Source organism: Leucoraja erinacea, chromosome 16, assembly GCF_028641065.1.
Source record: "Leucoraja erinacea ecotype New England chromosome 16, Leri_hhj_1, whole genome shotgun sequence".
Taxonomy (NCBI): domain Eukaryota; kingdom Metazoa; phylum Chordata; class Chondrichthyes; order Rajiformes; family Rajidae; genus Leucoraja; species Leucoraja erinaceus.
The window spans coordinates 22,934,032-22,949,512 of record NC_073392.1 but is presented as its reverse complement, the minus strand read 5'-3'; the positions used below and the strand labels follow the sequence as shown (position 1 = coordinate 22,949,512).

General features: G+C 42.2%; 1 protein-coding gene across 3 annotated transcripts in view; it reads left to right on the top strand.

Moving 5' to 3' along the window:
- ip6k1 (inositol hexakisphosphate kinase 1) overlaps positions 1-15,481 on the top strand; it is a 62,464-nt gene that overhangs the window by 6,439 nt on the left and 40,544 nt on the right. For 2 of the 3 annotated variants that reach the window (XM_055647844.1, XM_055647845.1), the window contains one exon: positions 10,249-10,631. In XM_055647844.1, the coding sequence (XP_055503819.1) occupies positions 10,409-10,631 (223 nt within the window). In that variant the 5' untranslated portion in view covers positions 10,249-10,408. Of the gene's footprint in view, positions 1-10,248; positions 10,632-15,481 lie in introns of those variants that run through there. The other variant, XM_055647846.1, reaches the window with a different exon arrangement.

Genomic DNA, 15,481 nt, shown 5'->3' with positions numbered 1-15,481 from the left:
GGGTGCTGTTCCCCCCAGGTTGCGTTTGGCCTCACTTTGGCAGTGAAGGAGGCCTAGGACAGAAAGGTCAGTGTAGGAATGGGAAAGGGAGTTAAAATGGATAGCAACCGGGAGGTCCAGTAGGCCTTGGCGGACCGAATAATTTGTTCAGCAAAACAAGTCTATGCTTTGATTCACCGATGTATAGGAGGCCACATTGGGAACACTGGAAATAATAGAGCTGGTGCATGTGACCCTCTATCTCAGTTGGAAGGACTGCTGGGGTCCTTAGATGAAAACGAGGGAGGAGGAAAAGGGACAGGGATTATTTTTCCTGGGGTTGCATTAGAAAGTACCTGGGGAAGAGGTAGGTTGGGTGGGAATGGTTCACATTCCTTCCCACCTAAACTGATCCATTCCCCACATACTTTGTGCAGGTAATGCAACACCTATCCCAATACCTCATCCCTTGTCTCCATCAAGGGGCCCAGCAGCGATTACACGTCAGTAAACTGATTCATTGGTTGTGGCAACATTTAGTTGTGCATAACATGCTTTTTCCAATATTTAGAATGGCAGAGTTCTTGCAGCTTCAAAAGATATGCACCTCTTTTTATGGAATTGCTTAACCAGAGTTGCCATAGAATGAGGTATATTGCAGGTTATGAGGTTACAGGTTGTATTGAACACAGTGCTGCTGCTGTTGGCCTACAGTGTCTCGTATACAGTGCCCTCCATAATGTTTGAGACAAAGACCCATCATTTATTTATGTGCCTCTGTACTCCACAATTTGAGATTTGTAATAGGAAAAAAAATCACATGTGGTTAAAGTGCACATTGTCAAATTTTCTTAAAGGGTATTTTTATACATTTTGGTTTCACCATGTAGAAATTACAGCTGTCTTTGTACATAGCCCCCCCTCCCCCATTTCAGGGCACCATAATATTTGGGACATGGCTTCACAGGTGTTTGTAATTGCTCGGGTCTGTTTAACTGCCTCCTTAATGCAGGTATAAGAGAGCTCTCATCACCTAGTCTTTCCTCCAGTCTTTCCACACCTTTGGAAATTTGTATTGCTGTTTATCAACGTGGGGACCAAAGTTGTGCCAATGAAAGCCAAAGAAGCCATTATGAGACAGAGAAACATGAATAAAACTGTTAGAGACATCAGCCAAACCTTAGGCTTACCAAAATCAACTGTTTGGAACATCATTAAGAAGAAAGATAGCACTGGTGAGCTCACTAATCACAAAGGGACTGGCAGACCAAGGAAGACCTCTACAGCTGATGACAGAAGAATTTTCTCTATAATTTAAAAAAAAAAACCCAAACACCTGTCCGACAGGAAACACTCTTCAGGAGTCAGGTATGGATTTGTCAATCACCACTGTCAGCAGAAGACTTCATGAACAGAAATACAGGGGCTACACAGCAAGATGTAAACCACTAGTTAGCCGCAAAATAGGATGGCCGGGTTACAGTTTGCCAAGGACTGAAAAGAGCCACCCAAACATACTGCTAAAGCAACAAAGAATTTTTTCAAAGCTAAAAAAGGGTAAATACTTGAATGGCCAAGTCAATCACCCGATCTGAACCCAATTGAGTATGCCTTTTATATGTTGAAGAGAAAACTGAAGGGGACAAGCCCCCAAAAGAAGCATAAGCTAAAGATGGCTGCAATACAGGCCTGGCAGAGCATCACCAGAAAAGACACCCAGCAACTGGTGATGTCCATCAATCGCAGACTTCAAGCAGTCATTGCAGGCAAAGGATTTGCAACAAAATACTAAACATGACAACTTTCCTTTACAGGACATTGCTGTTGGTTGTGGTGCCCTGAAATGGGGGGACTATGTATAAACACTGCTGTAATTTTTACATGGTAGAACCAAAATGTATAAAAATCACCTTTATTAGAATCTGACAATGTGCACTTTAACCACATGTGATTTTTTAAAAAATATTACAAATCTCAAATTGTGGGGTACAGTGGTAAATAAATAAATGATGGGTCTTTGTCCCAAACATTATGGAGGGCACTGTAGCATTGAGCTAATCAATTTGAACCCATCTTGTTTGACACTGGTAGTGCCACACTTAATGGAATGCTCTTGTGTGAAAACAAGTTTGTCATTCACAAGTGAGTTTCTATTAGTTATTTCTATCATGAATAGGTACAACTATGAAATATGGATTTGTGAGAACAAGATTAACAAGATTACTATTGAAAGCAAAAAAACCCAGTAAAACGGCAATAATTCAGCATGCTCTGGAATTTGATGTTGGATTAACAAATTTTCCAGTTGTTTAGATGCTATTTATATTAAGTTGTTTTTAATTGATACACAGTTTTGTACTAAATTACCGAGTGCAACAGGTAAGTTTGAAGGGATTGCCGAAAATGGGACCCTGGTGAGTTGACAGGGTACTAAGGAACCAAGACTCGATGAGCTAGAAATGTGCGCAACACACATTACCTGATGACCATAATGCTGAAAGATCAGGATTAACAAATGGTTGGGTTATGGTTTGGACTGATTGAGTCTGGACTGCTATTGCTGGAAATATGGAAGATGTAAATGCTGGAAATACTGTGCAGCATATGTGGAGACTTGTAACATTTATATTTGTGTCCCACAAATTCTGTTTGCATATTTCCAGGTTTTTGCCCAGTGTTGATTCACTCTGACAGCAATGGATCCTGTTTCAGGCTTGATTACAAGCGTTGTTACTTAGTAAAAGTAACTAAGTATTAAATGGAGAATATTGATTTTATACTTGCTATTCATTTTATACCTATTCTAGAACAAATCGGCTAGAGACTGAAACTTGTCACTAACAGTGAAGCGGATCTACTGATGAATTGTTATCTGACATAGAATTAGAAACGTAGAAAATAGGTGCAGGAGGAGGCCATTCGGCCTTTTGAGCCAGCACCACCATTCATTGTGATCATGGCTGATCATCCCCAATCAATAACTCATGCCTGCCTTCTCCCCATATCCCTTGATTTCACTAGCCCCTAGAGCTCTATCTAACTCTCTCTTAAATCCATTCAGTGACTTGGCCTCCACTGCCCTCTGTGGCAGGGAATTCCACAAATTCACAACTCTCTGGGTGAAAAAGAGTTGTGAAATTGTGCAATTATGAAGTATTTTGAGCACTGCTGCATTAGATGCGTGTTCTTTGACTGCTGGGTCTTGTGGTTTACTCGGTTTTCAGTTTCATCAACCCCAACATTTGGTGCGTGTGTGTGCCCCCAGAGGTGGCGGGAGGCGAAGTAGGAAATGTGTTGACAATAAAGATATGTCATTTTGAATTGTGTAATTTGCCTTGTCTGCTACCCCTCTGTCATGTTGGCCTTCTACAAGATCATAACCATTCGTGCTCTTTTGGCCTGTTGTCCATTCCCAAATGTTGTCTTTGAACCCGTACCTACAGCTGTCAAAGCTTTAAGTTCCAAAATCCCTCCCCAAAACCTCACACTTTCCTTTTGACTTTAAAATGGTCCTTTAACCTCCTTTTCTCACCAAGTCTGTTCATCTGATCTGTTATTTCATTTTATGGCTGACATTTTATATTGATAGCTAACTTGTGAAGCACTGGGATGTTTTTGCAACGCGAAGGCACAATCTATATATTACTAAAACTCTCATCTTTGTTTGTCTGTCTGTCTTGAGTCATGCCCTGAATTACGCCAAAACGGTACACAATAGTGTTACACTTTTTGGACCACCTTAAATACAATTGTTTTGTCATGTGTATTTTATCAAGTTTCGTTCAGATTTATGTCATTTTACAAGTTATTCACATTTTTAACTTTACAAAATCCAGTTTGAGAAACATTTCTTCCATCTGCGCACTGGCAGTTACAGCTATGACGTCACAATGGGATCCAAATCCTTGCTGGCTCTCCCCGCAAAAATGTTGCAATCACAGAACACTGAGTCCTGCCAACAAAATTTTAAAGTTTTAAAACAGGGAGGCTGAATAGGAGGGTGAGGGAGTGCTGGGGGAGGCAGAGGAAGTGCAATTGGATTGTTTTTTTTAAAGTCCTGGCAGCAAGTGCAATTGGTAGGCTGAAGAGGAGGGGGAGGGAGTGCTGGTGGTTAAGGAGAAATTAGCTGTCCCTGTGCAGTTGGGGGCTATGGTGAAATATTGCGTTGGAATGAGTTGCGTTGGGGGAACGGGTGAGTGGTGGAATATTGCGTTGGGGAAACGGGTTGCATTGGGGGACCAGCCCTCCCATGTGACAGGGACCCAACAGGTCCCATTTGGTCTAGTGCAAATTAAAAATATTGATGAGCGATAAATCTGGGAAGTAAGAGGATCAGCAATTATAGAAAAGATTTAGTGTGAAGAGCCTTTTCAGCAAAGCACTTGATCCTTGGTAACTAGTTTATCAGCTGTAAAGCCTCTCACCGGGGTCACCTTTGTGTTCTCTGAAATCAAATGGCTGATTCAATAGGTACCTTTTCTTTGTGCTGATTTGCTTGTTTATTTTCATGCAAGGGCAATGCGTAATCAGACAGGCTGGTTCTTTGGCGTGTGTTCATGTCTGACGTACTTGTTATTTGTCATTGCTGTTGGAAAGAGTTCATAGAAATAGTGTACACATTGGTAGTCACCTTCACAGTGTGAAAAAGTTTTAAATTGCCAGATTGACTTCTTGGACCAGTCAACAGCTACTATATCTGGATACATTTTTAAGTAAGTAAACTGCCGTCTTATTGATATTGCATGAAAAGTAACCAACTATAATAGACCATAACGTGTGAAACTTTCATTACCTGGCATTGTAGTTATGTTGGGGTCATAGTGGTTTAAAAAAACTGATTTGTCTGCATGTTATTTGGGTACTTAAAATTTTCATTCAACAAGTTATACGATTAAATTATTTCAAAAGAGTGGTTGGTCTGACCATTATATAATGCAATTAATTACATTTGGATCTGTTTCTTTAAATGTTGCTTGTGATTGGAATGTTTAGCACATAGATCGTTGCTGGGATGTTTATTGTTTGTTACATACCTTAATGCATTAATAATAATAATAATAAATGTTATTTATGGGCGCCTTTCAAGAGTCTCAAGGACACCTTACAAAAATTTAGCAGGTAGAGGAAAAACATGTAAGGGGAATGAAATAAATAGTAGAGACATGACTAGTACACAAAGTAAATACAGAATTCAATACAAAACACAGTATGAGGCAATTAATGCACAGATGAAAAGTGACGGCACGTGGGGCTAAGGATAGGCAGAGGTGAAGAGATGGGTCTTGAAGCGGGACTGGAAGATGGTGAGGGACACGGAATTGCGGGTCAGTTGGGGGAGGGAGTTCTAGAGCCTGGGAGCTGCACTGGAGAAGGCTCTGTCCCCAAAACTGCGGAGGTTGGACTTGTGGATGGAGAGGAGACCAACTGATGTGGATCTGAGGGACCGTGAGGGTTGGTAGGGGGAGAGGAGGTCAGTGAGATATAGGGGGGGCAGATGGTGGAGGGCTTTGTAGGTGAGGATCAGGATTTTGTAGGTGATCCGGTGGGAGATGGGAAGCCAGTGAAGTTTTTTGAGGACTGGAGTGATGTGATGCCAGGATTTGGTATGGGTGATGATTTGGGCGGCTGCGTTCTGGACCAGTTGGAGTCGGTTGATGTAGGTGGAGCTGATGCCAAGGAGAAGTGAGTTGCAATAGTCCAGTCGGGAGGAGATGAAGGCATGGATGAGTCTTTCAGCAGCGGGCGGTGTGAGAGAGGGTCTGAGTTTGGCGATGTTGCGGAGATGAAAGAAGGAGGTTTTAATGACATGGCGGATGTGAGGCTCAAGGGAGAGGGTGGAATCAAAGATCACGCCAAGGTTGCGGGCCTGGGGAGATGGGGAGACAGTGGTGCCGTCGAGGGTGAGAGTGGGGTTATTGATTTTGCTGAGTGTGGCTTTGGAGCCTATGAGGAGGAATTCTGTCTTATCGCTGTTGAGTTTGAGGAAATTATGTTGCATCCAGGTTTTTATATAGCTGACAAACGAGTTGATATGGGAGAGGGGGGGGGGGGGGGGTTGGGGGGGGGATTTGGTACCAAGGTAGATCTGGGTGTCATCAGCGTAACAGTGGAAGTCCAGATTGAAGTGGCGGAGTATCTGACCAAGGGGGAGGATGTAGATGATGAAGAGGAGGGGGCCTAGTACGGAGCCTTGGGGAACACCTTGAGTGACTGGCTGTAGCAGAGGTGTGGTTGTGGAGGGAGATGAAGTGGGATCTGTTGGAAAGGTAGGAACGGAGCCAGCTGAGTGCAGAGCCTTCAATGCCGAGGTCTTTGAGTCTGGTGAGCAGGATGTTATGGTTCACTGTATCGAAGGCTGCGCTCAGGTCGAGGATGTTGGAGGCAGATGACAAAATTGATAGGGTTGTGGAGAGTGGGTATAGATTCATGCTACAAAAGGATATTGGGTGGAGCAATGGCAAGTAGAATTTAATCCTGACAAGTGTGAAGTTATATATTTTGGGAGGTGAAATAAGGATAAAACAGGGCGACGCTGTGGTAGAGTTCCTGCCTTACAACTCTGGAGACCCGGGTTCGATCCCAACTATGGGTTCTGTCTGCACAAAGTTTGTATGTTTTCCTCGTGACCTGTGTGAGCTTTCTCCGAGATCTTCGCTTTCCTCCCACTCTCCAAAGACGTACAGGTATGTAGGTAAATTGGTTTGGTAAATGTATAAATTGTCCCTCGTGTTTATAGGATGGTGATCATATGCAGGAATCGCTGGTCGGTGTGGGCCAAAGGGTCTGTTTTCGAGTTGTATCTCTAAACTAAACTAAACAAACCACGCACAGTGGATGGTAAAGACCTAGGGAGTATTGTGGAATAGAGAGACTTTTATGTATAGCCAAAGATCCTTCAAGTTGGCAGCTTAGTATGATAGGGTGGTGAAGAAGGCATACAGGGTGCGATGCTTCATTAGCTGGACATAGAATGCAAATGTCAGGAACTTATGGTGCAGCTTTCTGTCCAATATGTGAATTTGGTTGTCACGGTCAAGGTGAGCCAAAGGTTGGAGTCAAAGACTTATTTCTTAGTTTAGTTTAGAGATACAGCGCGGAAACAAGCCCTTCGGCCCACCGAGTCTGACCAGCGATCCCGCACACTAACACACACTGGGGACAATTTACATTTATACCCAGCCAATCTACAAATCTGTACGTCATTGTGGGAGTAAACAGAAGATCTCGGAGAATACCCACGCGGTTGCGGGGCGAACGTACAAACTCTGTATAGACAAGCAGCTGTAGTCAGGATCGAACCCAGGTTGTAGGGCAGTATCTCTACCGCCATGCCACCTTGCTGCCCAATTTGTGTTGTGTTTCCTAACATTTTTTTCTTCGGACATGTCCCCTTTAAATCTGTTGCTTCAGTGCAATCATTCCACGTGCTTGTTATTAGGCCACTTACTATTTCTGGCTCAGTCTTAACTATTTTGTACTATTGGTGGGTTAGAATTGAACATCATTTTAAAAATCTCGATCAGATAATAAATTTACTCCCTTTCTTTGTTGTGTTGCTGTCACTCTCCAGTTTAAGTATAGTTTAAGTTTAAAGATACAGCATGGAAACTGGTCTATCGGACCACCGAGCCCATGCCAACGATCGATCACGTATTCACACTTGTTCTATGTTATCCTACTTTCTAATCCACTCCCTAAACACTAGGGCCAATTTTACAGAGCTGAATTAACCTATGAACTTGCACATCTTTAGGATATGGGAGGAAACGGGATCGACCAGAAGAAACCCATGGAGAGCGTGCAAACTCTGCACAGACAGCACCCGAGGTCAGGATCAAACCTGGGTCTCAGATGCTCCAGTCTTTATAGAAGCTAAAAGTCTTGTGCAGTTCTTGTCTTGCTGCCTCCTGATTCCCATTAACTTGAAATTCTCCTACTGTAAATAAAACTGCAATTCAAGCGTAGAAAGATACTTTTAATTGTTTTAGTGATCAGCACAGGAAATTTTTCGTCATTTGTCAATATGATCTATTGAAATAGTGAACCTAATGGAGGTTTAAAGATATAGATTTTCAGTATGCTTTAGCATAGCATGTTGGAAATTTTCTTTAGAACAGCAGAATGGTAAACTGAGAAATATTCTGCTTCATGCCGTAACCTGTGGACTTGTCATTATGTAGTGATTGTATATTGGATTGTCAACATACGAGCAATGTGAAGGTTTAATAAATATACTCTAGTTTGTAATCCGACAATGTGAATATATGGCATTAAATCTGGCCTGATGTTGCTAGTTATTGATGGAAGATAGTGTGAAAGATGGTGTTTGCGATAAAGTGGTACAGACAATAAAGTGGTATATGACTTTTAATTACCAGGCAGACCAGAACATGTAAGTGAAATCAGCGTATTCTGCTTGTAATTATCCTCCATGGGTTTCATTTCTAACTTTTAAATAATCCTCAATCCCACTGTTGCAGAGAGAAGTTCCTTGTTGCTCTTCTAAAGGGCCTGTCCCACTATACGAGTTTACCCAAGAGCTCTCCCGAGTAAAAAAAATAAATCAAACTCGTAAGTACGTAGCGGGTACGTCGGAGCTCGGGACATCTCTTAGCGGTTCGTAATGTTAACGGCAGGTACTCGGGAAACGCGGTAAGCTCGTGAAGTTTTTTCAACAGTGTGAAAAATGTCCGCGAGAGCACCGAGTACCTACGAACGGCTATTACCGTAATTCTCCGAGTTCGAATCAGGGGAAACTCGGGAGAACTCTTGAATTCCCTCGTACAGTGGGACAGGCCCTTAAGTGTGTGCATTTGAAAGGGCAGCGTATTCCAATATGCCTGCTTGAAATAGATATTGGGATAAATAGCAATGGTAACATATACCACTTTCAATGGGCAATTAGTTTATTGTCACGTGTACAAGCTTTTTTGTTACGTGATATCCAGTCAGTGGAAAGACTGCATGATTACAATCAAGCCATCCACGGTGTACAGATACAGAATAAAGGGAATAACGTTTAGTGCAAGATAAAATCCAGTAAATTTGTAAAAGATAATCTGAGGGTCTCCAATGAGATAGATGGTAATTCAGGACTGCTCTTTATATGGTGATTGGATGGTTCAGTTACCTCTTTATATGGTGATTGGATGGTCAGTTACCTGTTAACTGCTAGGAAGAAACTGTCTGAATCTGGAGGTATATGTTTTCACACATCTATACCTCTAGCCTGATGGGAGAGGGGAGAAGTGGGAGTGTCTGGGGTGAGACTCATCCTAGATTATGCTGAGGCAGCCTGAAGTGTGGATGAAGTTAATAGAAGGGAGGTCGGTTTGCGTAATAGTCTGGGCTGCGTCCACAATTCATTACAGTTTCTCGCGGTCTTGGATCGAACATTTCCCAAACCATTTGGCGATACATACTGATAAAATACCTTCTACGGTGCATCTGTAGAAGTTGGTGAGGTATGTTGGGGACATGCCGAACATCCTAAACCTTTAAGACAGTAGAAGTGTTGATGTGCTTTCTTTACCATTGCTTCGATATGGCTAGTCATAATGGAAATTAACTTTTATCTAACCAATCGGTTTCAAATTTATGAAAGGTGTGAGATTCACCTGTGACATCTCTGATGACAGTTCTATTAATTTTAAGGCCACCTGGAAGTAGATTAAGATTGTACAATGAAATATTCTACTGAATAGTTGCAACCAATACAAAACTTTAATCAAAATGCTGCAATAACTGGGTCAGGCAGCAACTCTGAAGAACATGGATAGATGTTTCGGGTCTGGACCCTTCTTCAGTCTCATTGCAGGGAGAAACGGGAAAGAAAGCTGGAAGAGAGAAGGGGCTGAACAGATCACAGTAGGCAGCAGATGACCTCAAGCAAGGGGGTTCTCTGATAGGCAGAACATTGGACAAAGGCTCGAGATAGAAATAGGTGTAGGCCCAAAAGGGATACATATTTGCAAACACTGAAGCTTGTTGAAGGACACTTTTGGTGGAAGGAGTGGTCAGAGAGACGGTGCAAGGTCAGCCAGGATTCAGGAGAAGGGTGAGGGGGATGAAAGGGGAGGGGGAACTGGGGTGTTTGTAGAAGTTTGCTAAAATTGAATAATTCAATGTTCATACTGTTGGGTTGTAAGCTACCCAAGTGGAAAATGAGGCACATTCTATATTCCACATTGTCACAGAATTGTGATGTGCCAGTGAGTTGATTACTGGAGTTTAGGTGAGTTTACGTTTTCCTTTTTCCTTTCTTTCTAGAAGCAAGCACTGAGCAAGACATCAGTGGAGTTTGGAACAGCTCTTCGCTGGAGATATTTGGTCCTGGAGGCTGGTCCTCTGGCCTGTACACCTGCAGCCAGCGTAGCCAGGCCTATGCGCTGTGCTCCATGTCTCCTCTGAGTTGTGGCTCTGTAACGCAATGTGCCTTTTGGACATCATGGAAGTGGGGAAATATAGTAACAACACAGTTCCAGAGAGAAGCAAAGGAGTTCTCTTGGAGCCCTTCATCCATCAGGTTGGCGGGCATACCAGTATGATGCGCTATGATGATCATACAGTTTGTAAGCCCCTCATCAGTCGGGAACAGAGGTTCTATGAGTCCCTGCCACCAGAAATGAAAGAATTTACTCCTGAATACAAAGGTGAGATGTCAAGAATCCTCTTAACAGAAATGAGCAGAGTCTGCACAGTTCTTTCTGATTTATTTTTATCTATGGAATAAGTCTAAATTCAAATTACAAGAAAGCATGCATTTGTTTGGTTTAGAGTGAGCAGCTATCTGGTTGAAATGGGAACAGTTTGGCAGGATTTTTACTTCATTGAATCTGTTGGTCTCTACGGTATTTGTACTTTAAATAGATGCAGTATGTAATCCACTTCACTTATCAGACATGTAAGTTAGTCTTAACAGATGGATGGGAATAATTGTTTAAAAATAGTCCTTGGTGTTTGTTAAATTGAGCTTCAGCTATAACAGTGAGTTAATAATACATTTAACAAACCGTTAACATTAATTCAACTCCATTTTCTTCTGAAATGGCACAATAGTATTAGTGCTTCTGGCATTTTGGATTGGGTGAATGCACATAAATGCGAAGCTATCTGTCATTAACATGCAAACAGTGCTGCCTTTGGCTGAAGGTCAGATAATTAAATGCCAGACATTTGTGTGGAATCCAGTGGCAGAGCCTGATTGTATTGGGAAGAAGGGTGTCGAAATGGAGACCCCACACCTTTATGAATAGGGATTCCTGCATGGAGATCAAATTCAAAAGTTTAGCCATTTTTCTTATACTTTTATTGCAATATCTCATGAATGATTTCTTAATGTTTTGATGTTACTAATTTTCATATTTGTGAAATATTTAATTTATTTAAAGCTATTTAAATGTCGATATCAGTGATTTAAAAGCTTGTAAAAAGGCATTCCCTATCTCAGTTATAAGCAGCTTAGTTGTAGTTGTAAGCTGTTTGCATTTCACTTCTCCTTTCTGGATGGTTCCTGGATGTTCAATTGATCTCTGGCATCTGCACCAGGTAAGATCAATGAGGTGGAGATTGCAAGTGTCAAGTCCAGGCAGCTGAGAATCCAGCTGAGTTTCATCCATTAAAATTATTGATACCAACATAAATGGGTTTGCCTAGTTACCTGAGTTTCATGTAATCGTAGTACCATAGAGTGGACATCTAGCCTATACATGTGATGAAAGTGCCGGTTCTTCGTGTGAATTTCTAACTTGACCTCTTTTATACAGTTGTGCAGTCCACAAGATGTGTGAGATTTGGTTGCCATGGCATATTCCTGGTTGAGTTTACTTTAGTCCCATTTTAGTTGAGCAGCACTTCACTCTCTACCTGATTGCGAATCCATTTGCTAGGTTGTATTTTACCACTGACCCACATGGAGAACTGTCTCAATGACTTTGTGGTGGTGACCCCGTGCATTTATTGACTAACTCTCTTCAGAGGTCCTTTGATAAGGTGCCACATGTCGGGCTGCTAAGCAAGATAGGAGCCCATGGTATTAGGGGCAAGGTACTAGCATGGATAGAAGATTGGCCGACTGCCAGAGAGCAAATAGTGGGAATAAAGGGGGGCTTTTCTGGCTGATGTTCCACAGGGGTTGGTGTTAAGTCAACTAATTTTCACGTTATATGTTAATGATCTAGATAATGGAATCGATGGCTTTGTGGCCTAGTTTGCAGATGATAAGAAGATAGGTGGAGGGGCAGGTAGTGTTGAGGAATTAGACAGGGTAGCAGAGTGGACAAAAAAGTGGAATATAGCATTGCATAGTGTATGGCCATGCACTTTGGTCGGAGGAATAAAGGTATAGACTATTTTCTAAATGGGGAGAGGATTCAGAAAGCGGAGGTGCATTGGTATTTGGGAGTGCTGGTGCAGGATTCTTAAAAGGTTAATTTGCAGCTTGAGTTGGTAGTAAAGAAGACAAATTCAATGTTGCTGTTCATTTCAAAAAGACTAGAATATAAAAGTAAGGATGTAATGCTAAGGCTTTATAAGGCGGTGGTCAGACCACATTTGAAAACTGTGGACTGTTTTGAACCCCATATCTGAGGAGGAATGTGTTGGCATTGGTGAAGGTCCGGAGGAGAGTTATGATAATGGGATGATTAGGTTAACGTATGTGAAGCATTGGATGGCCCTGGGCCTGTACTTGCTGGAGTTTTGGAGGTTGGGGGGGGGTGGGGTCTCATTGAAATGCACCGAATAATGAAAGATCTGGATAGAATGGATGTGGAGAGGATATTTCCAGTGGAAGGAGAGTCTAGGACCAGAGGGCACAGCCTCATTATAAAAGGACATAATCTTTAGAATGGAGCCATGACTATGGGGGCCAAGTCTTTGTGTATTTAAAAGTGGAGATTGATAGGTTCTTGATTATTAAGGGTATCCAAAGTTCCAGGGAGATGACAGGAGAATGAGGTTGAGAGGGAAAGATCAGCCATGATTGAATGGCGGAGTAGACATGATGGGCCGAATAGCTTAATTGTGCTATGTCTTTTCAACTTATGAGGCCTGAGCTGTTAGTACAGTGGCAGTACTTTTAGTTACTGGTATGAAAGCTCAAGAATGGACTTATATTATACAGATATGTGGCATAAACTTAGTTTTGTGTTCCACTGATTATCAAAGATTGAGAGGCTATCTAAAGACACTGGTAAAAAAAAAATTGGAAGGTATTTATTTGATAAATACTTCCTCTGGCAGATGCAAAACAAGGGGCACTATCTTAAAATTAGATTGATGTTCAATAAGAGTGACATCAGGCAATCTGTAACTTTGCCCAAATGCTATAAAGACTGCAGAAGGTCCCCTGGTCCTTGCAATTCATCCCACCTGCCTCCACATTCGATGAATCATCAATCGTAATTTACACTGACTCCAACAATTTTTTTTTAGGGCTATTCAAGGAATGTGGACTTTGCAGACTGGGCCAGCATTTAATTGTCCATCCCTACTTGACCTTGCTAAAGTAGTGGTGAGCTGCTGCCTTGGGAGGTAGGTATACCCAAAATGCTGATGGAGTTCCAGGATTTGGACCCAGCAATGGAGAAGGAAAAGCATCCTATTTCCAAGTCAGGATGGTGTGTGGCATGGAAGGCCACTTCCAAGTGGTGTTCCCCTGATATTGACGGGATCTTATCCCCTTATCCTTAGATTTGGTAGAGATCGTGGATTTGGAATGTGCTGCCGAAGAAGTCTTGGTGTGCAGCTGCAGTGCTGCCTAAGAAGTCTTGGTGTGTAGCTCCTATAGATGGTACAAACAGCTGATACTTTGCGTCTGTGGTTGTGAATGAGGTGGCGATCAAGGGGACTGCTATGTCTTATACAGTATCAAGCTTTTTGAGTGTTGTTGTGTTGGAATTTGTCCAAGCAGGTAGAGAATATTCCATCATACTCCTTACTTGAGCATTGTGGTTGGTGAGACATTAGGAGGCGTAAAGGTGCTTAGTCTGACACACTGTAACCATTACTAAAGCCTTTATTAAAGCACATGGTACACACGTCCCAGCACTGGCTGCATCCAGCCTACAGGCATACCAGGACCAAAATGGGAGGAAGAAAGGGGAGGATATCATAGTTGTACTGATATGATGGGGCGTGTTAATGGTGATGAGGTAGCTACATTATAGGTTGCATGCATAAACCATCTACAGGAGGCAAGTTATTCGCCGCAGGATTCCTAACCTCTGAACTTGTCTTGAAGCCACAATGTGCGTGGTAACCCTTCAGGATATTGATAATGATGGCGATGCCATTGGATGTCAGGGTAATAGTTAGAACTTATTGAATATCATCATTGTTTGGCACTTGTGTTGCACAAATGTTACTTGCCAATCTATCAGCCCAGGCCTGGATATTATCCAGGTCTTGATACATTTGAATGTGGACTGAAGAGTTGCAAATTATGCTAAACATTGTGCACTTATCATTGAACATCCCTCCTGCCCTAATTACTGAATGAAAGTCATTATGAAGCAAATAAAAACGTTATAGCCTCTGGCGCATTCCCGAGAAACTCATGCAGAGATATCCTGTGGCTGAGACGATTGGCCTCCAACCGACTTTCTTTTTACTATATATGATTCTAACATGAGGAGGGTTTTTTCCCTTAATTTCCATTGCAATCGTATTCGATCAAGTGCTGCCTTGTTGTCAAGAGCAGGTACTTACACCCCTCTCTCCCCCTCTTCCCCCCCCCCTACTGTTCTTACAAACACAAGACTATTCCTTGCTGCTCCATTATTTACTTGATTCATTACTGATCTGCATCTATAGTTTGAGATCCAGCGTGGAAAAAGGGTCCTTCAGCTCACTGAGTTCATCCCTACACCAGTTCTACATTTTCCCACTTTTGCATCCTACACACCAGGGACAATTTATAGATGTCAATTAACCTACAAACCTGCATGTCTTTCGAATGTGTCAGGAAACAGGATCACCTGGAGAACACCACTGCTGTCACAGCGAGACCGGATAAACTCCACAGCACCCATAGGATTGAACCTAGGTCTCCAGCGTTGTGAGAGCAGCTCTACCGTTGTGCCACTGAGATCTTCCTCATCTTGGTTCTGTAACTTACAATACCCATGCTTAGTAAAAATCACACAATTTCAGTTTATAAAATTTAATTTGACCAACAGCCTCAATGGCTACTTATTTAGAATTTCCACCAAATTATGTGGGGAAATATTTATTGACATTGCCCAGAAATGCCCAAACTCTAACTTTGCGATTTTTGTCCCTGATTTCCACTCACCTGCTAAATCAGTTTCTCTTGCTGAAACAGATTGCTGGGAATAGTTAGCTGGTCAGGCATTGTCTGTGGGAAGAGAGAAACGGGTTATGTTTTGATCAAATTGATAAGAACTGCAAGAGTAAGAAAGCAAGTCTGTTTTGAGATGAGGAGGGGTGGAGAATGACTATTAGTGATAGGGTAGAAACTAAGATTTCCCTGGCAATGCAG